Source organism: Rana temporaria, chromosome 3 (genome assembly GCF_905171775.1).
Source record: "Rana temporaria chromosome 3, aRanTem1.1, whole genome shotgun sequence".
Lineage (NCBI taxonomy): Eukaryota > Metazoa > Chordata > Amphibia > Anura > Ranidae > Rana > Rana temporaria.
The window spans coordinates 138,375,524-138,399,806 of record NC_053491.1 but is presented as its reverse complement, the minus strand read 5'-3'; the positions used below and the strand labels follow the sequence as shown (position 1 = coordinate 138,399,806).

The window sequence follows — 24,283 nt, the reverse complement described above, 5'->3', positions numbered from 1 at the left end:
AAATTGTAATCGTCAACAAATACCTCATAAGAGCCCACAGTTATTGCCAACCAGAAGATACTGGTCCTTCTAGGAGCAAAAACCCTCCTAGAAGAAAAATCAATAATCTAATTTCATATGTGTGATAAATATTTTGGCAAATGGATTAAATCATTATAAATACCAGTGGCGGTGGGTGCAGGAGTGCCGCCTCCTCTCTCCTGCACCCTCACTCAACAATACATAGATTCATGCAATGCATGAATCTATGTATTGTCACTGATTCCACCCACTATTCAGGTGGCCGGCCATCTGAATAACAGTGGCTCTGATAGGCTTCCTGATTACAGCCTGTGGGCTCTAATCGGCTTCCAAATGGTTAACCAGAGGGCGCACAGGGGGTGCGTTCCCTGGTTAACGCTGACACGTGTCTCAGCCAATTGGGTTCATCGGGTCTGGTTCCCGGTCACCTGATTGGCTGAAACCTCATTGAGGGTGAGAGAAGACATCGGGGGGACCTTTTGAGGAGGATGGCTGACCCGAGTTAAAGGTAAGTTGCGTGGGGGGGGGGGTAGTCAATCTGGCGGCATTTGAGGGGGAAATCTGGCAGCATTTGATGGCACAGTGGCTGCATTTGATGGCACAGTGGCGACAATTGGGCACAGTGAGGCTGCAATTGATAATTTTTTATTTTATTCATTTGTTTGCCCCTCCTCCAAAATTTAGCACCGGCCGCCACTGATAAATGCTATAGATGAGTTACGCTTTTGTTCTTTAGCGTGATCATGGCAGAGTACATAGGTGCAGTATATTTAGCATATTGCGTAGAATGTGAATACCTGTCACTGGACCAGAATTATTCTGATGGTCACAAGTCGGGTTTTTTAGCGGCCTTCAAGCACAAAGGTTTAATAAGCTTTAGGTAGCATGCTATGATAACTTCATCCTTCAAATTTTCCTGGAACGTAAAACCTGCAAGAATGATCAGTATTCCTGGACTCATAGTAGATATGAATAGCTATGTTATAAATAGAATTGTCTGGGGATATTACACATAACATTAACAACTGCCATATCGCCTAAAGAAGGTGCTAAAGCCTGGATAAAACTGTTACATAACAATGCAGGTGCTAGTCTGCTGTATTCCGCTATGCACAGGGCTGGTGTCATTCCCTGTGACTGCCGGGGTTGTATTTTTTTGACGTTCTTGCAATAAATTATTCAGAACCCTAGGAAAGTTTGACATTAAGATGCACTGTAATATTCACATGCTGAAGCAGCAAAATCTTAGGCGGATGGATTGTTACTAAGATGTGAATAGCTGCAGAATCATACCTCCTGAAGAGCCTGTGAGGTGTTTTTGAAAGCTGTGGAAGTAAATAAAAAGGCATTTATATCAAAAGACTTTTGCTGAGACTGTAATATTGATTCATTTTAAAGCAGAGGTTCGGCCGTTTTCTTTTTTTTTTTTTTTAAAAGCCAAGCAGCTACAAATACGGCAGCTGCTGACTTTTAAAAAATGGACACTTACCTGTCCAGCACGCCCATGATGTCAGCAGCCGAGGCTGAGGGAATCGGGATTCCCTACTGCGCATGCGCGAGGATCGCGGTGCCCAGTCACTGGTCCCCGCTCTCTCCTGGGAACAGTGTTTCCCAAAAGACAGCGAGGGGGTGACATCACAGGCTGGATTCCCTGTGGGGATCCGAACCTGGAAGTGGTGCACATACCTGTCTCAGACAGGTATCTGCACCCCCCCCCCCTCCCCCCTGGAAGGTGCCAAATTTGACACCGGAGGGGGGGGGGGAGGGATCCAAAAAGCGGAGGTTCACTTTTTGTGTGAACCTCCGCTTTAAATTGTGTTTTGTATCCAAAGCCAACATTTTGAAGGGAATGGGAGAGACGAGTAAAGCTTCATGCATCTTTCTAATGACACAGTAAACTGGCGTGAGTGGCGCGCACCATGTTAACAAAAAATGTAGATCTTTTTCAAGTCTGCACCGATTAAATTTTTAATGAAACGGGCTTGGGTTTGGCCCTTAATTAACAGAGATGTAGTATACCAGGGTGGAAATAAATAAAAATGATTAAAAAAAATAAATAAAAAAAATGCTTTTGGAGTGTAAATCTATTTTAAGATGCATTAATAATTTGAGTTTATTCTGCATGAAATTGAGCTTATTTATCTAGCATGAGGCTATATATTCTGCAATATTTACATTTGGTAAACTCCTTCAATGAATGCAAGCTGAGATGACATGCACTGCATTGATGCATTCACACAATTTCACAGTAACCATGGGATGAAACAAAGTTCAGGAATATTCCTTTATCTCATTGTTTTGCAAATCTATGTACACTGCAAACTGTATGATTGAATCTGTTCTGATATTGCAGTTTTACTAACTTGACAGCTTATTATTTTAAATCAGAAACCTTCATTTTGTTAAGATTCTAACTGCCAGCAAGAATAATGCCTTGCATTTAAAGGGCACCTGTCATTTCAGATCCATCATGGCAGCGTCTGTTAGCGGGCATCCACCCACCTGCTGCCATCACATCTCTCACCTTGTGTCACTGCCGCATCACCAGCCCTCCCATTAAAGTAAATGGGACTGTCAGTGAGTCAACAGCGGGTCAAAAGAGGAGGAGCCACTGTGGGACAGAGATGAGTCGTTCTTTAAAAATGTATGATTTAAATCAAGCTATTTTACTATTGATTTAAATTGACTTGATTTAAATCAAATCCACCCTGCAGTATACTAGAGTAGGGGCCGATACCAATTTTCAGGCTGATTTGCTGATATTCTGTAGATTCCCCGGCCACTGGCGGAGGCTAAAAGTGTGCCGCTAAAACGAGTCACCTTAAAAGGGGTCTTAATTGGCTGTCAACCCCAGTAAACGCAGGGTTAACAGCATTCCTCCTGAGCGGCAGAGGGAACCATAGCAAGTAGCTCCAGCTCTCCAACATGCGCCCACATAGTTGGTGTAACGGTCAGGGGTTAACACCGTTTACGATATTCCATTCCTCCAACCCAAGACAGCTTATCCGACACTCCACAATCCAGCAGACACGATCAATATGGATTTTCCCAGAATAACGAGACACAAGCTCTGTTCACTGGTTCCAAACGAATGAATCTTTAATGGTAAACTCAGCTTGTTTATATATAGTTCGAAACCAAATATGGACAATGACTCAACTCCATCCACAACATGACACAAGGCACTTCAATACACATGCCGTTAAATAATGACATTCAGATGAGCTATTTACTAATCATTACCCAGACGTTCTGACTCTGCGACAAGCTGTTCTCACCTGATACACAATACACATTCCTTTAGTGAACATAGGTCAGACATCTGACCTTTTTAGATTGTGGTAATTCTCATCACATATTATCATCAATAGAACTTTCACACAATACAGGGTTAGTTAGCATAGCACCATGAAATATCTTAGGAGCCAGGCTTATCTAGCACCTCAACAGTCTATGTTCCACATTGACCTGTTGTGGTCAGAATTAACAACTTGTAATATTTCAAGATATCCTGCAATACATGAATTATCATTACTGTCCCATCTCATGTAATTCATGATATTTCTCGGTCATCCTATGCCCCTATTGGACATAGGATGACCCAAGACTCATTAGTGAAGCTGGCACAGGAGTACCCCGCATCCTTCAAAAGTCTCTGGGTATCACGGGCCATTCTGTTACAGTTAGTAACTGACTCTGCTCTGTTTTCTCAGTTTAGAAGTGTGGGGCAGGCTTTATGGTGCACCACCCTTTGTTGATATCCCCCAATGTGTTCAGGTGATTGACACCGGTACAAAAAGTGATTAAAAACAAACGTACATTGAACTCTTTCAAAAGCGGGTCTGTTCTGAACGTAATCCAGAGTGCTTTTTAATGCAATGTTTCTCAACTCCAGTCCTCGAGGCGCCCCAACGGGTCATGTTTTCAGCATGTCCTTAAGATGAAACGGCTGCGCTAATTACTAAGATCAAATCGCCTGTGCAAAATAATGGAATGCCTGAAAACATGACCTGTTGGGGGTACTTGAGGACTGAGTTGAACCATTGCTTTACAGAAAAATGCTTTAATTTGTAGGCCATGTTTTTTTAATGCATGTCTGTACACATGCATTGTGAAAAGTATGGATTTTCTGGTGTATTTATAGTGGCATTATATATATATTTTTTTTTGTATAGTGTCTATGGTTTTTTCTTTGGAATATTATTCTATGCTGTACTGTATATTACTGACCTCATTGATGGTACATAATGAAGGTTAATAAATATCATTTGACATAATTCTAAATGATGCACCTTCCTCCTGTACTTTTTATACTAACGTAATGAGTGGTAGGACTGCTTATTATGTACTATTGTGCTGCTTCATATGAATTCCTCTAGAACAATGCACATCGCAGTGACAGTGATGTTTCTATCTACGCTCAGCTGTCACATTCTCATGTTAATTGCATTCTCTCTTCTGTGTGCTGGTTACATAACTGCCCCAATTCCTACAAACTTCAGATATTCAGGTATTTTATTCAAGGAGCGTACTGTCATTCAAATTCATAATTTAGAGCATTAATCCTGATCTAAAGCCCCATACACACTATTGGATTTTCTGCAGACTTTTGTCTTCAGATTTACCAAAACCATGTAGTGCAACGGCCTGCCTGATCGTATACAAATTGAAATATTTTAAATTAAAAATGGCGCCTGCAATCCGCCCTTAAACAGCTGCTCTGTTCATTCCAGTGTGAAAGAGAGAGGGCTTTCACACTGGATCGGTGCGCTGGCAGGGTGTCGGAAAAAGTCCTGCCAGCAGCTTCTTTGGGGAAAAGGGAATAGCGGCTCCAGGTGGGAACCCAAATGAACATCCACCGCTGCAGACAACTCAGGTGCAGGCAATGCACTTGGCAAAGCAGGAACAAAAATGGTCTCTGGACAGCCGCACTCTGAACAAATTGTAGCCTTTATTAAAAGAGTGACAGCACTACAAGTCACAGCAAAGTAAAATAAAACCCAACTACTGACACGTTTCGCACTGAAACTAGTGCTTAGTCCTAGCTCATGCTACGACTAAGCACTAGTTTCAGTGCGAAACGCGTCAGCAGTTGGGTTTTATTTTACTTTGCTGTGACTTGTAGTGATGTCCTTCTTTTAATAAAGGCTACAATTTGTTCAGAGTGCGGCTGTCCAGAGGCCATTTTTGTTCCAGCAGCTTCTTTGGAGCGGTAAACTCACCTCTCCTAATGCACTCCTGCTCATTGAAATCCATGAACAGCGCCGCCGTACCACTGGTAATACGCTGCTGTAGCGGCTCATTGGGGGCAGTTTAACCCTTGGCCGATATCGGGTTGAAAGTGCCCCACTAGCGGCTGAAATGCGCCGCATATCGGGTAAAATGGCGGCGTTTTACTGCCGACGCTATAGGCGGCACCAGTGTGAAAGGAGTTTTAAGGTTTTAGCAAAGAAAAGGTATTACAACCCATGGATGAAGAGTGCTGCACACCCCTGATAACACTTGAGCAAAGAGAAAATTACCCCTAGGGGCTTTGTGCTGCAGCAAAAAATTAAAGATGTACTTGTTGATAAAAAAAGTATAAATTTTATTTAATATAATGTTCAAAAAGAGCCCCGAAAAGAGGACTCAGGATATAAGCTTGACATAAAATCAATCAAGAACAAATAGAATCACACAATGATAATAAATACAAACAAAACAGTACGGTGTATGTGTAAATACTATGGGCGAAATACCCCTACGCGTTTCGACCTTAAAAGTAGCGGTCTTCTTCAGGGAGTAGTTAATTAAACGCGACCATAGATTCTATAAAGAAAAATATATATAAATAAATTGTGTAACAAGAAGCATAAGGAGGACCCGTCTTCCCCAACCATATGAGTAAATGGCGGGGTGCAGGTATTCCTCCTGCATAAATAAACTGATGTAGCCACATACTGCCACTTACCAAAACGTGTGTCGGAGAGCTGACCAGGACCGAGCATCGAGCCGCACCATCAAACTGCAACTCCAGGGGGGAGGGGGGGAACACGTAGGATCCCCTGGGTCAGTGTGGAAAACCTCCAAAAAGAGTTTTAAGGTTTGAGCTAAATTTGTAAATCTGAACACAGCAGTTCAGTTTTGGGCACCAGTTCTCAAAAAGGACATCGGAGAACTGGAGAAAGTGCAGAGAAGGGCAACCAAACTGATAAGAGGCATGGAGGAGCTCGGCTATGAGGAAAGATTAGAGGAACTGAATTTATTCTCTCTTGAGAAGAGGAGAATAAGGGGGGATATGATCAACATGTACAAATATATAAGAGGTCCATACAGTGAACTTGGTGTTGAGTTATTCACTTTACGGTCAACACTGAGGACAAGGGGGCACTCTTTACGTCTAGAGGAAAAGAGATTTCACCTCCAAATACGGAAAGGTTTTTTCACAGTAAGAGCTGTGAAAATGTGGAACAGACTCCCTCCAGAGGTGGTTCTGGCCAGCTCAGTAGATTGCTTTAAGAAAGGCCTGGATACTTTCCTAAATGTACAGAATATAACTGAGTACTAAGATTTGTAGGTAAAGTTGATCCAGGGTAAATCAGATTGCCTCTCGGGGGATCAGGAAGGAATTTTTTCCCCTGCTGTAGCAAATTGGATCATGCTCTGCTGGGTTTTTTTGCCTTCCTCTGGATCAACTGTGGGTATGGAGTTGGGTGTATAGGATTTTACTGTGTTTTTTTATTTTGTTTTATTTTTATTTTTTGTGGTTGAACTGGATGGACTTGTGTCTTTTTTCAACCTGACTAACTATGTAACTATGTAACACAAAAATCTGCAGAAAATCTAATAAAGTTTGTATGGGCCTTTTTAATATAGAATTATGATATGTTCTTAGTCATTTCATTGACCTATGTATAATTTAGGCTCGCTCCGCTCTCCCTGGTACCCTGGTACTCTGATTTCAATGCTGCCTTTTTGCTAGCTGTACACGGAGACATTGTGTGGTGATGTATCAAAGATGTCATTGTTACTGGTGATCATCCGGCAGAGGAAGAATGGAGAATGGGCATACAAAGAGTTTTTCACAGCACTGAACGTGGATAGTATTGGTCATGGAAAATTTTTCTTGTTAAAGTGGCATTTACTTGAGCCTGATCATGGCCACCATCTTACGCTCCCTAGCAATAATTTGCAAATTATATCAATATATGAATATTGCTGCCTCTAAACCACTGATCTGACAACTTCTTTAGCTTAACCACTCGTCGTCCGCCCATAGTAGTTGTACTGTGAGTACCCGGGTACGTTGGGCACACCATTAACACTTTGCTTGCCCCTGGATGTTAACCCCCTCACAGCCAGTGTCGATAGTACAGTGTGCGGTATTGGCACTGTTGGCTGTATTAGTTTTGTCCGTCTCCGTTAATTTACTGTCATAGCTGTGTAAATTCCAGTATATGAACTAGGGATCGATCGATTTTTATCGGTGAAGCCCATAGTCATTTTTTTTTTTTTTTTTGTATAGGTATCGGCACAAATTTAGGCAATTATTACCACTGATATTGCTTCAAGGGGTTTTACCAGGGTGATGCCTGCAGCTGAAGGGCATCACCCTGATGCAGTTCTTTTAGAGGCTTTCTTTAAATAACAACCGATGCGGTTCAGCAGCCGCTCAGCTGTTATTACAAGCAGCGGGAGACGTCGCTTGACCGGGCTCTCCCGTCCCACTAGGAGGTCCGAGCAGCCAGCTGACCGAAGACCCGAACAAAGCCGATGCTTAGTTCGAGTCTCGGATCTAGTATCCCAGAAGCAATGTTATGACCTCACTTCCAGGATAACTGGCATCTTAAAGGCGCCTGTTTTAAAAAAAAAAAATATATATATATATATATATATATATATATATATATATATATATATATATATATATATATATAAATTATTGTGTGTGTGTATTCAAAAACGCTTGACGTTTTGAATACTTTCAGGTACAGAGGGATTTGGGGTCTTATAGACCCCAGATCCCTCCCATAAAGCGTACCTGTCACTGCCTATTACTGTCACAAGGGATGTTTTGCATTCCTTGTGACAGCAATAATGGAAATTAAATAAAAAAAATGTGTGTGTATATATATATATATATATATATATATATATATATATATATATATATATATATATATATATATATATATATATATATATATATATATATATATATATATATATATATATATATATATATATATATATATATATATATATATATATATATATATATATATATATATATTAAATAAATATTTTTTTTTTAAATGTACAGAATACCGACAGACAATATCAGCTATCGGCCTGAGAGGTGGCTGAAATATCAGTATTGTATGGGCACCGAAAAACTATATCGATCCCTAATGTGTAACACAGTTTGTAGATGTGTAGCAGAAAACAGTTTGGCCTAAACTTATGAAGAAACTTGATTATTTTTATTTTTTTTGGATATGTTTTATAACAGAGAGTAGAAAATATTGTTTTATTTTTTTGTTTGGCTTTTATTTCAAAATTAAATTTTTTTGGTTTATATCGCTAAGAGAAAAAAAAAATATCCCAGTGGTAATCAAATGCCACCAAACCAGTTTTGTGCGAATTTTTTTTTTTTTCTATAAAAATGTAATTTGCGTAAAGTGTTGCACGGCCGCACAATTTCCAGTTAATGTAGCGCAATGCTGAATTGCAAAAATGTTCTGGGTCATGAAGGGGGTAAAACCTTCTGGAATTTACGTGTTTAGGATTTTTGTTTTGTAATTCTGTGCATGCAGCATATATGTTTTGTTAATAACTTTCACATCTAATTTGAATTTCAAAATTCTGATTTTTAGATTATATAAGGCTTCAGACGAAGATGAAAGGGATGAAGAATGTTTAACATCGAACCAGTACCCAAAAGAGACAGTCCGGAAACGCCAAAACTCAACCCGCAGTTCAAGAAGCAGCGAGTCTTCACGGTCTTCCAGAAAAAGCTTCAGGCTTGATTTGAGATTGGAAGAGGATGTGACCAAGTCTGTGAAGGGCAATAATGGGAGATTTGTCAATCCTTGGCCTACCTGGAAGACTCCTGCCCTTTACAGTGCTATGAAATGGGCTCTAACGGAGAAAGATAATAGCAATGTACCCCATTCAAAAGAGGTACGTGTGTTACAAATTTATCCCCCTTTTTATTTATAGAAAATAAACCTAATCCATTGTTAAACACAGTGAAGTACAATAGAACATCGGTCAATATTGAAAGAAATTTGCTTTGTGTATAGCCTGCATAAGACCTGGGCAAATGTACAGTACATGTAGAGTGAAGATGTACTAAATATTAATAGCCAGATTCAGGTAGAGCCGCCTATCTTTAGGTCGGCGTAGCGCATCCCATTTGCACTACGCCGACGTAAGATAGTGAGGCAAGTACTGTATTCACAAAGCACTTGCCTCCTAAGTTACGTCAGCGTAGCACAAATGGCCTGGCGTAACCCCGCCTAATTCAAAATAGGCAGGTAGGGGGCGTGTTGTATAGTAATGAATTCACGATTCATCACCATACATGTAAATGAAGCGCCGATCGTACGGCGCATGCTCAGCATCACGTTGCAAATACTCCTTGCTTTCGACGTGAACGTAACCTACGCCCAGCCCCATTCTGAATCGGCCTACGTAAACGACGTGAAATTCGACGCCTGTCCCGACGTCCATACTTAACATTGGCTGCGCCATATTTTTGATGGTTTATCTTTACGCCTGAAAACGCCTTACATAAACGGCGTATCTTACTGCGACGGGTGTGCGTACGTTCGTGAATAGGCGTATCTTGCTCATTTGCATATTCTCGGCGTAAATCGCCGTACATGCCTCTAGCGGCCAGCGTAAATATGCAGCTAAGATACGACGGCATAGGAGACTTACGCCGGTCGTATCTTGGCAACAGAGAAGCGTATCTCAATTTGAGCATACGCTTAAAGATACGACGGCGCGGATTCGGACTTATGATGGTGTATTTACTGATACGCCGTCGTAAGTCTTTGTGAATCTAGCTGTGTGTGTGTGTGTGTGTGTGTGGTTTTTCTTTTTGCCTTGACATCTGCATTAAATCACAGTTCATTTAAAATATGTTTATCCTGTTAACAACAATCTGTTTTTTCTTCTAGGAACTTGATAGGGAACTTCCAATCATTGAGCCATATTTTGTGCAACATTCAGAGTCTGCAGGCAAGTTGGAGACTGGGATACGGATCACCTGGTTGGGGCATGCATCGGTCATGGTGGAAATGGATGACTTGACATTTCTTACAGATCCTGTTTTCAGTCAGAGAGCCTCTCCAATAAGTATTGCAGGTCCAAAGCGTTTTAGAGGACCACCATGTACTATAGAGCAGCTTCCAAAAATCGATGCTGTTGTGATAAGTCACAACCATTATGATCACCTGGATTACAACACTGTACTGGAGCTGAATCAGCGGTTTGGTACTGAACTGAGGTGGTTTGTTCCCTTGGGGCTCCTAAGCTGGATGCAAAGCTGTGGCTGTGAAAATGTTATTGAATTGGACTGGTGGGAGCAAAATTGTGTTCCTGGACATGATGAGGTGACCTTCGTTTTTACCCCCGGCCAGCACTGGTGCAAAAGGACACCATTTGATGATAACAAAGTACTGTGGGGTAGCTGGTCTGTTCTTGGACCCTCAAATAGGTTCTTTTTTGCTGGCGACACTGGTTATTGTGCTGCTTTTGAACAGATTGGGAAAAGATTTGGGCCCTTTGATGTAGCAGCAATTCCCATTGGAGCCTATGCGCCAAGGTATGAAGTTTGTTATGCAAGTGAAAAACCTCAATATTTTGTAAATGAAAAGCGCATAAAAAAATATAAATGGCAAGCAGATACAACCCCAGTTCCAAAAAAATTGAGACTCTGTAAAATCTACATAAAAACAGAATGCAATGATTTGCGACTATTGTAAATCCTATTTTTATTTACATATCAAATGTTTTTAAACAGAAAATGTACCATTTTAACCACTTAAGGACCGCCGCATGTACATTTACGTCGGCAGAATGGCACGGACAGGCACATCAACGTACCTGTTTGTGCCTGCCTAGACGTGGGTCGAGGGTCCGATCGGGACCCCCCCCCCCCCCCGGTACATGCGGCGGTTCCCGTGGCTGTCGATCCGGGATGAGGGGGCGGCTTTTTCGTTTTTGTCCGCCCCCTTCGGATCGCTCTCAGCCAATCCGCGCGCTCCCCCTGCGTGTCACGTCGTCGTCCTGTGTAAACACAGGAAGAGGGAAGTGATGTGATCTCTCCTCTCGGCGGTATTTTCAACCGCCGCTGAGGAGAGCTCACATCACACAGTGAGTCTGCACAACACTACACCAGTACACACAGGCACATTTAACCCCTTGCGATCACCCCCCCACAGTGTCACTGAATGCAGTGATCATATATGTACTGATCACTGCATTTAGTGTCAGTGTGACAGGCAGTTAGTGTTAGGTTTAGGGTACCCCCCCTAATAAAGTTTTAACCCCTTGATCACCGCCCTAGTTAACCCTTTCACTCCCTATTGCCAGTGTCACTAAGCGATCATTTTTCTGATTGCTGTATTAGTGTTGCTGTTCCCGCTAGGTAGCTATTATTATATATATTTTTTATTGCGATTTCTTTATTTTTTTTATTTTTTTACTAAAGATATGTGGCTGAATAAATTTTGGCCTAAATGTTTGACTAAAATTTAGTTTATTTGATTTTTCTTATAACAAAAAGTAAAAAATATTGATTTTTTTTTTCAAAAATGTCGCTCTATTTTTGTATATAGCGCAAAAAATACCACCAAAAGAAAGCTCTATTTGTGGGAAGAAAAGGACGCAAATTTTGTTTGGGAGCCACGTCGCACGACCGCGCAATTGTCTGTTAAAGCGACGCAGTGCCGAATTGTAAAAACCCCTTGGGTCATTTAGCATCATATTGGTCCGGTCCTTAAGTGGTTAAGAAAAAAATTGATAATTTTGAAACTTATGGCAGCATCACATCTCAAAAAAGGTTGGCACAGGGCCTTGTTTACCACTCTATAAACATCTGGGAACTAAGGAGATCAGTTGCTGGAGTTTTGGGAGAGGAATGTTGTCTCATTTATATTATAGGCTTCTAATTGCTCAACAGTCCTGGGTTGTCTTTGTATTTTTATGTTTCAAGATGCACCAAATATTGAAAGGTCTGGCCTGCAGGCAGGCCAGTTAAGCACCTGGACTCTTCTACTACAAAGCCATGCTGTTGTCATAGATGCGTCCCAGTTTTTTTTGGAGCATTGCACCATAGTAGTAGAGTAGTACAATGTGAAATAACTGAATTGGTAATTTCATAAATCGGATTTAGTCATGCAATTCTCTATTCTAGGATTAACAAGCCATGCTTTCTTGATCAACATTTTGAAGGATTACTGAACTATACTATCCCATGGCTTTATGTTAGACATCATTAGCTCATTGATCATTTCAGCATTCATTTGGATATTAATACTACAAAGAAAAAATGTGCATGCTTTAACCACTTAAGCCCCGGACCTTTAGGCAGCTAAATGCCCAGGCCAGGTTTTGCGATTCGGCACTGCGTCGCTTTAACAGAGAATTGCACGGTCGTGCGATGTGGCTCCCAAACAAAATTGGCGTCCTTTTTCCCCCACAAATAGAGCTTTCTTTTGGTGGTATTTGATCACCTCTGCGGTTTTTTATTTTTTGCGCTATAAACAAAAATAGAGCAACAATTTTGAAAAAAATTCAATATTTTTTACTTTTTGCTATAATAAATATCCCCCAAAAACATATATAATTTTTTTTTTCCTCAGTTTAGGCCGATACGTATTTTTCTACCTATTTTTGGTAAAAAAAATCGCAATAAGCGTTAATTTATATCGTTTACAAAATAGGGGATATTTTTATTGCATTTTTATTAATAATTTTTTTTTTACTACTAATGGCGGCGATCAGCGTTTTTTTTTTTTTTTCTCGTGACTGCGACATTATGGTGGACACTTCGGACAATTTTGACACATTTTTGGGACCATTGTCATTTTCACAGCAAAAAATGCATTTAAATTGCATTCTTTATTGTGAAAATTACAGTTGCAGTTTGGGAGTTAACCACAGGTGGCGCTGTAGGAGTTAGTGTTCACCTAGTGTGTGTTTACAACAGTAGGGGGGTGTGGCTGTAGGTCGGTCTGATGTCATCGATTGTGTCTCCCCTATAAAGGGGATGACATGATCGATGTGCCGCCACAGTGAAGCACGGGGAAGCCGTGTTTACATACGGCTCTCCCCGTTCTTCAGCTCCGGGGAGCGATTGCGACGGAGCGGCTATAAACGAATAGCCGCCCCGTCGTCCCGGATCGCTCCCCGAGGGAATCCGCCCGCCGCACGGACCCCGGACCTGCGCAAAGGCAAGGACGTGTATATATATACGCCCATCTGCCTGTCCGTGCCATTTTGCGGACGTAAATAGTCGTGCGGCGGGCGTTAAGTGGTTAAAGTGGTCCCAATTACAGCTGTCCTTTTTATTCCTGGCTTAAAGCGGTGGTTCACCCTCCTTCACATCATTAGACCATTACATTCGGCATCGTAGCGCGAGCTACGGTATGCCGGTCTTAAATTTTTAATCCCCGTACTCACTGTGCTATCTCTCATTGAAGAATCCGACTCCCGCGGGGAATGGGCGTGCCTATGGAGAGGGAGGATGATTGACGGCCGGCTCTGGCACGTCACGCTCCCCGAAGACAGCCGGAGTAGGTCTCGGTTCTTCACGGCGCCTGCGCACAGGCTATGCGCAGGCGCCGTGAATAGCCAAGCCTATTTCGGCTATTTCCGGAGAAGCGTGACGTGCCAGGGCCGGCCGTCAATCACCTTCTCTCACCATAGGAACGCCCATTCCCCGGAATCTTCAATGAGCCATAGCACAGTGAGTACGGGGATAAAAAAATGTAAGACCGGCATACCGTAGCTCGCGCTACGATGCCGAATGTAATGGTCTAATAAAAAAAAACATTTTTTTTTTTTTAACAGGGTGAACCCCTGCTTTAAGAAGGAAGTGAAGACTCCTACAAATGGCCTTTAGTTCCATGCCTACCAGGCCTGAAGCCCGGTAGAGAAAAGGTGTGCCCAGCACAGTGGGTGAAATACTAACTTGAGCTGGGAGGTCTCTACACTGGTGACCTAGCAGCTGGTAGATGTCTTATCCTATACTACCTTGTCCAAAATAGAGAGATGACTCAACTTCCATCCAAATCGATTATTTTAGATTTGCTGGCTGTTGGAGATTTTATTGGCCATTACACTGTTGATCAGTTCTTGCAGCCCTGGTAGGAAGATCTTCTGACTGGAGTGCCAATCCAATAAAAAATAACTAATTTTATCAAATGTATATCTAATTGAAACTTCAGTCCCATTGAAATCTTTGGGGCCAAAACCACATTCTGCTGCACCAAAAGAAGCACCTGCACCACGTTCCTTTGATGTGAACGAGCACCATAGAGCATAATGTGCTTTCCATCAATGTCGTGCATTGTAGCATGACAGACGCAGGAGAAATCGCATTAGTGTGAGCAGGGCCTTATTGTTTTGGTTCTATTAAAAACAAAAATTAGATTTTTATGCTCACCGTAAAATCTTTTTCGGAGTTCATTGAAGGACACCGGCTTATCAGTAGGTGGTGTATTAACACAATGGTCTACTGATCTGGCTGTGTCTTTTGATGAATGAAAGAGAAAATGGGATTTTTTTTCTCTGGGTTCATTGAAGGACACAGCCGGATCAGTAGATCATTGGGTCATTACACCACCTGCTGATCCAGCTGTATCCTTTTAATGAACTAAAGAGAAAGTATTATCTTTGTTGGCATATCTGAACATTTACAGGAAACTTAAAGTGTAGGCAGGCACCATAAAAAAAGATGCAGTACCGTTGCCAAATGCGACCCATTAAAATGAATTGGACTGTGTGGGCAATTGCGTACAATGCACATGGTTGTGGTGTGAGGGTTCACCTTTTTAGGGTTAAAACGGGCATTGAGGATGCAACGTATCGCAGCCCGGTAATGGCCCAATGAACAGCGATTCACCACAGATCATTTTTCTAAGGGGCGCAAGGGCTACTGCATATGAGAACGAGATTATATATATATATATATATATATATATATATATATATATATATATATATATATATATATATATATATATATATATATATATATATATATATATATATATATATATATATATATATATATATAAAAACCTGCACAAGTAAGTTTCCACATCACTAGTATTGATGCCACATCTAACGTTGTGGCATCATTTTCCTTATAAAAATCATTCATACTGACTTTCCTAGCTTGTGTCTTGAAAAAGATTAGATAATATACATTAACTTGGGATGACTAAAATGTAAATTCAAGAATTCTGCAGATAAAATATGCCTGAAATATATGTAATGCATTCTTAGTTATCATGATAACTGAAACATACATGGATTTAAAAAGTCTGCACACCCCTGTTAAAATGTCGGGTTTCTGTGATGTAAATAAATGAGACCAAATTCCTTTCAGAACCTTTTTAATGTGACCTATAAACTGTATAACTCAGTTGAACAACAAACTGAAATCTTTTAGGTGGAGGGAAGTAAAAATACAACTCTAAAATATGGTTGCATAAGTGTGCACAACCTTAAAACTAATACTTTTGCGAAGCACCTTTTTTTTTTATTTGATTTTGTTACAGCACTCAGCTTTTTTGTGTATGAGCCTATCAGCATGGCACATCCAAATCTGTCAGATTGTGAGGGCATCTCCTGTGCATAGTCCTCTTTTTAGATTACCCCCACAGATTTTCAATTGGATTCAAGTCTGGGCCATTCTAAAACTTTAATCATCTTCTGGTGAAGCCATTCCTTTGTTGATTTGGATGTATGCTTTGGGTTGTTGTCTTGCTGAAAGATGAAGTTCCTTTTCATGTTCAGCTTTTTAGTAGAAGCCAATATTGACTGGTATTTGGAACTGTTCATAATTCTTTCTACCTTGACTAAGGCCCCATACACACTATTACATTTTCTGCAGATTTTTGTCTTTGGATTTACCAAAACCATATAATATGCGGTCAAACCTTAAAGGGGTTTGTTTTATTTTCTAAATAGGTTCCTTTTAAGCGAGTGCATTGTTGGTTCACTTACCTTTTTTTTTTTTTTTTTTCCTTCGATTTCCCTTCTAAAAAAAAATTTTCTTAGTCTGAATATCTCACTTCCTGTTGCTCCTCAGTAAGCTTGCCCCCATCATCTGAGCCGTTCTGGTTGGGGGTTAGTCGGCATGCTCGCCTCCTCCCTTTGGACTACATCCCTGCGGGGAGACGCTGTGAACTGAGCTTGAATAATTTTTCTTAAGAAAAGGTTTCTGTCTTGCCACTCTACCCCATAGCCCAGACATATGAAGAATATGGGGAAATTGTTGTCACATGTACCACACAGCCAGTACTTGCCAGATATTTCTGCAGCACCTTTTTTTTATGTTTCTGTAGACCTCTTGGCAGCCCCTCTGACCAGTTTTCTTCTTGCCTTTAATTCAATTTTGGAGGGACGTCCAGTTCTTGGTAATGTCACTGTTGTGCCATTTTTCTCCACTTGATGACGGTCTTCACTGTGTTCCATGGTAAATCTAATGCCTTGGAAATTCTTTTGTACCCTTCTGACTGATACCTTTTTAACAATTAGATACCTCTGATGCTTTGCAAGCTCTCTGCGGACCATGGCTTTTGCTGTAGGATGCGATTAAGAAAATGTCAGGAAAGACCTACTAGAACAGCTGCACTTTAAATGATGGCAGGTGTACTGACTCCAATTGAACATGAGTTTGAATGTGATTGCTTAATTCTGAACACAGCTACATCCCCCAGTTATAAGAGGGTGTACGCACTTATGCAATCACATTATTTTAGCCCCCCCCCCAAAAAAAGGATCTGTTTGTTTTTTCAATTGAGTTGTACAGTTTATAGGTCGCATTATATGTGGAAAAAGTTCTGAAATTTTATCTTTGTCTCCAGTTTTTTTTTTTTTTACATCACACAAAACTTCCATTTTAACAGGGGTGTGTAGACTGTATGTTTTTTTTTTTTTTTCTTCTTCTGTTAAATTTTTAAATCTTGTAATCTTCCTGTCCATAGATGGTTCATGAGGTGTCAACATGTGGATCCAGAAGAAGCAGTCAGAATTCATGCTGATGTCCGTGCCAAGAAGTCTGTTGGGATTCACTGGGGAACATTTGCACTAGCTAATGAGGTACCATCATTTTCTAGTATTAAGCATGGCTAATGAGATCCTGTCACCGCCTTAAAGAATTGCAAATGTGAAAGCCCAGACAATCAAGTACATCTTTAAAAAATACTTTAAGTTTACTGATTCAGAGAGTCAATTCCCTAGCACAGCCCCTTCCCTCCATTGCACGCCATAGCCCTCAACTCTAAAGGCCTGTACACACGATCGGATTTCCCGTCGGGAAAAGTGTGACAGGCTGTTGTCGTAAAAATCCAACCGTTTGTATGCTCCATCAGACAATTGTTGGAATTTCCGCCAACAAATGTGGGATAGCATGCTTTAAAATTTTTCGACAACAAATGTGTGTTGTTGGATTATCCGATTTGTGTGTACAGAAGTCTGTTGGAAACAAATCCTAAATACAAATACGCATGCTCGGAAGTAATACTAACCATAGCACAACATTGGCAGAAGTTGCTCCTAACCCCCCCCCCCCCCCCCCCCCCCCCCACCACACACACACGCTTACTTTTTGTGTAGCTGCTGAGGGAGATGCAACGGAAAATACTATAGACTGTCACTTAAAGCTGAGTTCCACCCAAAAATGGAACTTCTGCTTTTCGGAACCAACCCCCCCCCCCCCCCCCTCCCGTGTCACATTTGGCACCTATAATATAGGTATTTGCACCCACTTCCGGGGAGAGACTCCCACCGGAGTCATTCGACTTCTAACCCATACCCCCCCCGCTGCCCTCTGGAAACACACTGGTCCCGGGAGACAGCAGGGACCACTGGGAAAGTGCTGCGATACTCGCGCATGCACAGTAGGGAACTGGGCAGTGAAGCTGCAAGGCTTCCCTCACCGAGGATGGTGGCAGAGAGACGAGCGATTGCTCGTCGTCTGCCGACATCGCGGGTGCACTGGACAGGTAAGTGTCTATTTATTAAAAGTCAGCAGCTGCAGTATGTGTAGCTGCTGGCTTTTAATATTTTTTTCACTGGACCTCCGCTTTAAGTGACAGCTCAGAGTCTGCTGACCTCACAGCCAAAATGGTGGTGCCCAGCAGCAGTCTCAAGATTTTAATAGCCTCCCTCGTGTACCTATTGCACATGACCTGCCTAAAATACATTGAATGTACATATGATCACATAGGAAGATTGTTGTTGACATTTTTATGGTCTGGTGATGAGTAGAACCAAACTGTTGCAGCTCCTTTTTTTCAGAAACCAAACTAAACTAAACGGCTGCAGTACATGTGGACTGATCTCCCATTAAAAAGAATGAGCGATCTGCTCATTGTTGCTGAAACAACCCACACGCTGCTCCCCAACTGGGCCAGAGAGGCAGTACAGAACACATTTGTCGCCGGACACTTTGAGAGCATGCACAGCCAACATTTGTTGTTGGAAATTCTGACAATTGTCTGATGGAGCATATAGATGGTTGGATTATCTGACAAGACACATCCGCCGGACAATTGTTGTCGGAATATCCGATCGGTTACAACTAGCCTATTCAGGATTATTTCACACCACGGCTAGCTGTAAAGCTGCCTTTTCTGACCATTGTTAAACTGAGAAGTGCCCATGCCGTATTTCATTTGGCCTATTTTGTCCTGAACATAAAGAAAATATACATTCCTTTTGGACTGTTACTAATATACCAAAAAGTATACGTGCAGAATTTAATAAATAAAAAGTATGTAGATCAACTGTGACTTTTCTGTTCTCAGCATTACTTGGAGCCACCGGTGAAACTGAGAGAAGCGTTGGAACGATACGGACTTACCCAGGAAGATTTCATAGTCCTGAACCATGGAGCCTCCAAACTCTTTAACGTGGGAATCAATGGCGACCTGAAGGATGAATGTAGCAAATGATGACCGCCTGTAGCAGAACCAGCTTCTGGTGTTTTTTTAACTTTACTGACCTGTTCTACTGACTTGCACCAAAGTTTGTGTAAATTTTGTTTTTTTATCAGGAAATCAATAATAGGTGTTGCAAATGTATATTACTTGAATAACACATTGAATTGTGTTTTTGGAGATGACTACATTTAGAGCCTAGTAAGCTGGTATCTGCCAAACATTTTACGTTTGGACACGCACATTACCAGCAGTGCACATTGCTTGCAGTTTGAGACGCATATAACATAGATGGTGCCTTTTTTTCTTTTTTTAGCGAAAAGTAACACTTTGGTTGTTGGGATGCCTACATTGCATGCACTCACACTTTGGCATGCAAACAAGCTGTATTTTATCATTTCTATACAACAGCATACTATGGTGTAATGTAATCCATATCTGCTCGTATTGACTATACTTTATATTTTCCACCTTTGCATACTCTGAGTCATGGCTAAGCAATGATATAAACAATAACCCTACCTTTTCCACACTACCCACTGAAGTGACTTCATTAAAATAGATGAGTAGTGTGGAGACATGGTGGTAATGGGAGCAGAGCTAAACATATTAGTCACGCTAACATACACAGCCCAAAAATGAATAAGGGCTTGTTCACACCATGTCTGCTGAGCTGCATTTTCTTCTACACACTGCTTTAGATGTATGGGGTGCTAATATATATATATATATATATATATATATATATATATATATATATATATATATATATATATATATATATATATATATATATATATATATATATATATAGTGAGGCAACTACATCCATTACCATAATACGGAGGAACGTAAAGAGTAATGACTAAACATAGACCTGTTGTACACATCTTGGGTCAGCTACTCCACGCACAACCAATACTCCAGCCATGGGTGTCTATTGATAACACACAACTCTATATCACTAACAAAATGTTGAAAACCTTTAAACACATTTTATTACAATTATGGCCTAGCAGTGAAAGAACACGCCCAATCAATAAATCCAAATTGTGCCTTGGCGAAGCGATGGGAATGCTCTAGTATTTCAGCGATATCCGTGACAGTTTATGAAGTTTTTACTTTGCATATTTGTGTATGCAATCAATGATATAGATGAGTGAGTTGTGGGTTAAACGATCTTGCAAATACATGTGAATAATGCAATTATTTCTGTTCATCAGTCTTTAATGGTAGAAATATAGCCAGCACGTAAATTACACAGAAAGCAGGGCCATATTATATGTACTAAACACTGCAATAATAATCAGGTGGCTGTAGTGCATTATAAATTATTAGCTATAGATAGAAATTCATGTAAGGTGTAAACACTCCATTGAAAACCTAAAATGTCTTCTGACTGCTTAGGTGGGTCTAGTGTACCCATATAATGGGTTCTGTGGTGCTTTTCTCTTCAGGTTCTACCATAATTGGTGGATTTTGCCACTGGTGCTTTTTAGACACAGACCTGTTTTCTATTAACAAATCGTTGCTTTTAAATTTCAGTACTGGTTGGCATTAAGTGCTCCTTTTTTTCTTTAAAGTGTATTTTGTGCGTGTACTCGAGAGAGGAGCCGGACTGCAGGAGTTGGGAGTAGGCAGGCCTCCCCCAGAGGCAATCTGCCACCTTTCTCCATGCCCTGGGTGGCAATGGTGGGTGTGTGAGGGGGTCCTCCCACACAGCCCGCCCTACCTGCTCCGCTTTGAAGCCCAACGGGGCAGAGGGACTCCCTATAAGGGAGTGAGGATCTAGCCCGCTCAACCAGCCCCGTTAGTCCTTCGCCTCTCTTTTTAGAGACCGCGTGGTCAAAGTGCGTGCATGTTAACCCAATTTTGAGTGCGTGTAAGTGTGGTGGTTTTTGTGGGAGGGGGGTGGGCGTACTAAGCGCAAGCTTACCTCGCATAGCACGACCACCAAACTCAATTCACTTGTAGCTGAGACCGGGACCTGAACCCCTAGCTGCAGAGGTGAATGGCTTGTCAGCGCAGTGCCAATCGCGTTGAGCCACCGCAGCTCAGGCATTAAGTGCTCTTATGATCACCCAAATGGAATAAATGGGGAAACAAATATAGCTTAAAGAGCTTGTGGAGAGAGCTTCAACCCTAAAGGGATCATGTGATATGAATAAAGGCTAGGTCTTCAAAATTGCTTGATGGTTATTTAATACAGTAATACCAATTTGAAAAAACGCTTAAAAGTATAAATAAAAAGTTTAAAATGGAAATGCAATTATTTTAGTAAATACAAACTGCTAAATACCTTTTCTCATCAGCAGTATATAGCAGTCTTGTGGCTTCTATCAGTGTCTGGCTGAGCACTCGTTGAAGCTTGTAGGAGGAGTTTTCATGCTCTCCTGACTGTCCTATGAGGCTGCATGACCCCCTAACCCTCTGGACAGTGCTGATTGCTAATCACACGCACCCTCCCATTTAAAAAAATCGAAATTGAGCATGTGCAGAGTGCCTCCTAGGGCTCTGTGCTATTGGCAGATGGATTGGGGAAAGTGAAAGAAGGGGAGGATCAGATAAGTTGGCATATTTACTGCATATACAGACTGAGGTTACTGTTGTGGGTTTAGTAGCACTTTAAATGTTTTGGAAAAATGTAAGGCCACCATAGATTGGTAAATCTCACCTAAAACATCATATGAGTGATCTGCCTGCCCTTGAAACTGCCAATGTGGAAGACCCACTGTTATTTGTATTGCCATGTTGTGCCAATTAATATTTCAGGTGTTACTTTACATGCCCTGGTGTCACACCCGGTACTGAACTCACAAACTCTTCTCTTCAGAAACACAAAATGTATTACTTACGAATGGCAGGAGCCAGAAGACATCTCCATTACAAAGAATAAAGAAAAATCCAATGTAGCGACAGAAGTTCGGTTTAGATTTCAGCTCTTATTGGTATGCTATATTTCCCAAATTGTCTTTCAGGACAGCATATAAGATATAGATCACCTCCTCCAACAAGTAACGCATCACCGAAAAAACCTTAAAAGGAAGTCCTATTGCTGAACTGATCAGTTTGTGTTTCCTCTGGCTTAAGGAGGTGCATTGCCTGGAATCTGGGTGAGAGGAGGCCTTTGTTCTCTGGGTTTCCTTTTCTTCAACCCACCCCATTTACCTAACTGGCTCCCCTGGAAGCAGCTGGTAGGGTTTCTGCGAGAATTGACCCATTCTCAGTATGGGAAGGGGGTGACTTGGTTTCCTTTCGCCTTCTGCACCTGGGGAAGGCAATGTCTGGAAGCGTCACACCACTTTGAGGGGGACTAGGATAGGCATTGTGGGTTTCTAGTTTCGGTGCGTGCACTTTGTGGTGGGGGCTCACGCAGTAACTGCATTGGAGTGTGGCCTGGTTGTGTTCCTGTTTGACCAAATGATGCCGGGACATTAATCCCGGGTGGAATGAAGTTGTTTCCAGGCACTGCAAACAACTGTGGTTCCAAGCCTCATTCTTGACGCAAGGGAATTGTGTGGTGGTTTCTTCCAGCAGAGCCTGTCAGGACACTGCAGGTGGAGGAGCTGATCGTGCATTTTGGATTCATCAATGCAGACTGCAGCTCCACTGGTTACAGGTGCCCTTGGTTCCAGCAGAGTGAAAGAATGTCACCAGCATATCACAGATCTCCAAAATAGGTCCAAAGCTTTAATCCGCAATCATATTGTTAAGCAACGTTTCGGAGCCTCACAGGGCCACTTCATCAGGCATGTGATGGAAGGGGTCCTGCGAGGCTCCGAAACGTTTTTTCTGCTGTAACGACGTGATAACTGATTAAAGCTTTGGACTCATTTTGGAGATCCCTGGTGTGCTAGTGACATTCTTTCACTCCGATTGTCTTTTGGTTCCAGCCGATCGTCACTGCAGCACCCGTTTACATACACAGCCATTTTTTCAGGAATGTGTGCATTGGGAATATCATGCTAGAATCCTTGGCACCAGCAGGACACAGATAAGCTGGAGGTTGCTGTATCTACTTGCTTTCACTTATGATTGTTTCTAAGTTTCCACCTAGCCTGTAATCTGTCAACCTATTTAGGGTTTCTTAGAGGGAATTTGAGGGTCCTGAGTGATTCCCTCTCTCGACTGGCAGATTTCTCCTCCCCTCTCGGGCGCTATATCCTAAAGAAATCCAATGCTTGTAGCAACCTCCAGGTACAGTGAAGGATGTGTTGACTACAACTAGGTGGTTTCATATCTGTCTGCACCACATTGTATTATGCATTGTGCAGTGGATATTTTTTTTCATACTTTACATTGAGAGGGTCTCTATTAGACTGTATTTGTTAGTGGACCCTATTGTGTATGTTTCTTTATTAACCACTTCAGCCCTGGGATTTACCCCCTTCCTGACAGGCCATTTTTTGTGATGGGGCACTACGTTGCTTTAACTGACAATTGCACGGTCATGCAATGTTGTACCCAAACAATTTTATGTCCCCCCCCCCCCCACAAATAGAGCTTTCTTTTGGTGGTATTTGATCACCTGTGGTTTCTATTTTTTGCGCTATAAACAAAAAAAAATGCGTAAATTAAAAAAAAAAAAATTGCAGTAAGCTTATATTGATTGGTTTACGCAAAAGTTATAGTGTCTAAAAAATAGGGGAAAGATTTGGAGGCTGTTTTTCTGTTGTTTATACTTGTAATGGTGGCGATCTGCAATTTTTTGCAGGACTGCGACATTGTAGCGGACAAATCTGACCCTAAGTGACACCAATACAGTGATCAGTGCCATAAAAATGCACTGATAACCCCTTCCCTGCCAGTGCCATTTTATACAGTTAACACTAGGGGGAGCAATCAACGGTTAACAGTGTTCCCTGGGAGGTGTTTCTAACTGGATGGGCTGCCTGGGAGAAGAGAGGGATCGCTGTTCCTGATCATTAGAAACCGCTGATCTCTCGCTCCTCCTGTCAGAACGGGGATCTGTTTGTTTACATTGACAGATCCCTATTCTGGCTCTTTCCCGCAATCGTGGGTGGCCGGGTGACATCGGGTCCGCTGGACCCATGGGCGAGCTTGCGCCTGCAAAAGCCATTACATGAACCGATGTA

The 24,283-nt window shown here is 41.6% G+C and overlaps 1 protein-coding gene across 2 annotated transcripts in view; it reads left to right on the top strand.

Annotated features, from left to right (window-relative positions):
* The window catches only part of NAPEPLD (N-acyl phosphatidylethanolamine phospholipase D), a 30,754-nt gene extending 10,943 nt beyond the window's left edge, over positions 1-19,811 (top strand). For both annotated transcript variants that reach the window (XM_040343485.1, XM_040343484.1), the window contains exons 2-5: positions 8,877-9,183; positions 10,188-10,834; positions 17,232-17,346; positions 19,056-19,811. In XM_040343485.1, the coding sequence (XP_040199419.1) occupies positions 8,877-9,183; positions 10,188-10,834; positions 17,232-17,346; positions 19,056-19,202 (1,216 nt within the window). In that variant the 3' untranslated portion in view covers positions 19,203-19,811. The remainder of the gene's footprint in view (positions 1-8,876; positions 9,184-10,187; positions 10,835-17,231; positions 17,347-19,055) is intronic.
* Positions 19,812-24,283: the final 4,472 nt, after the last annotated feature.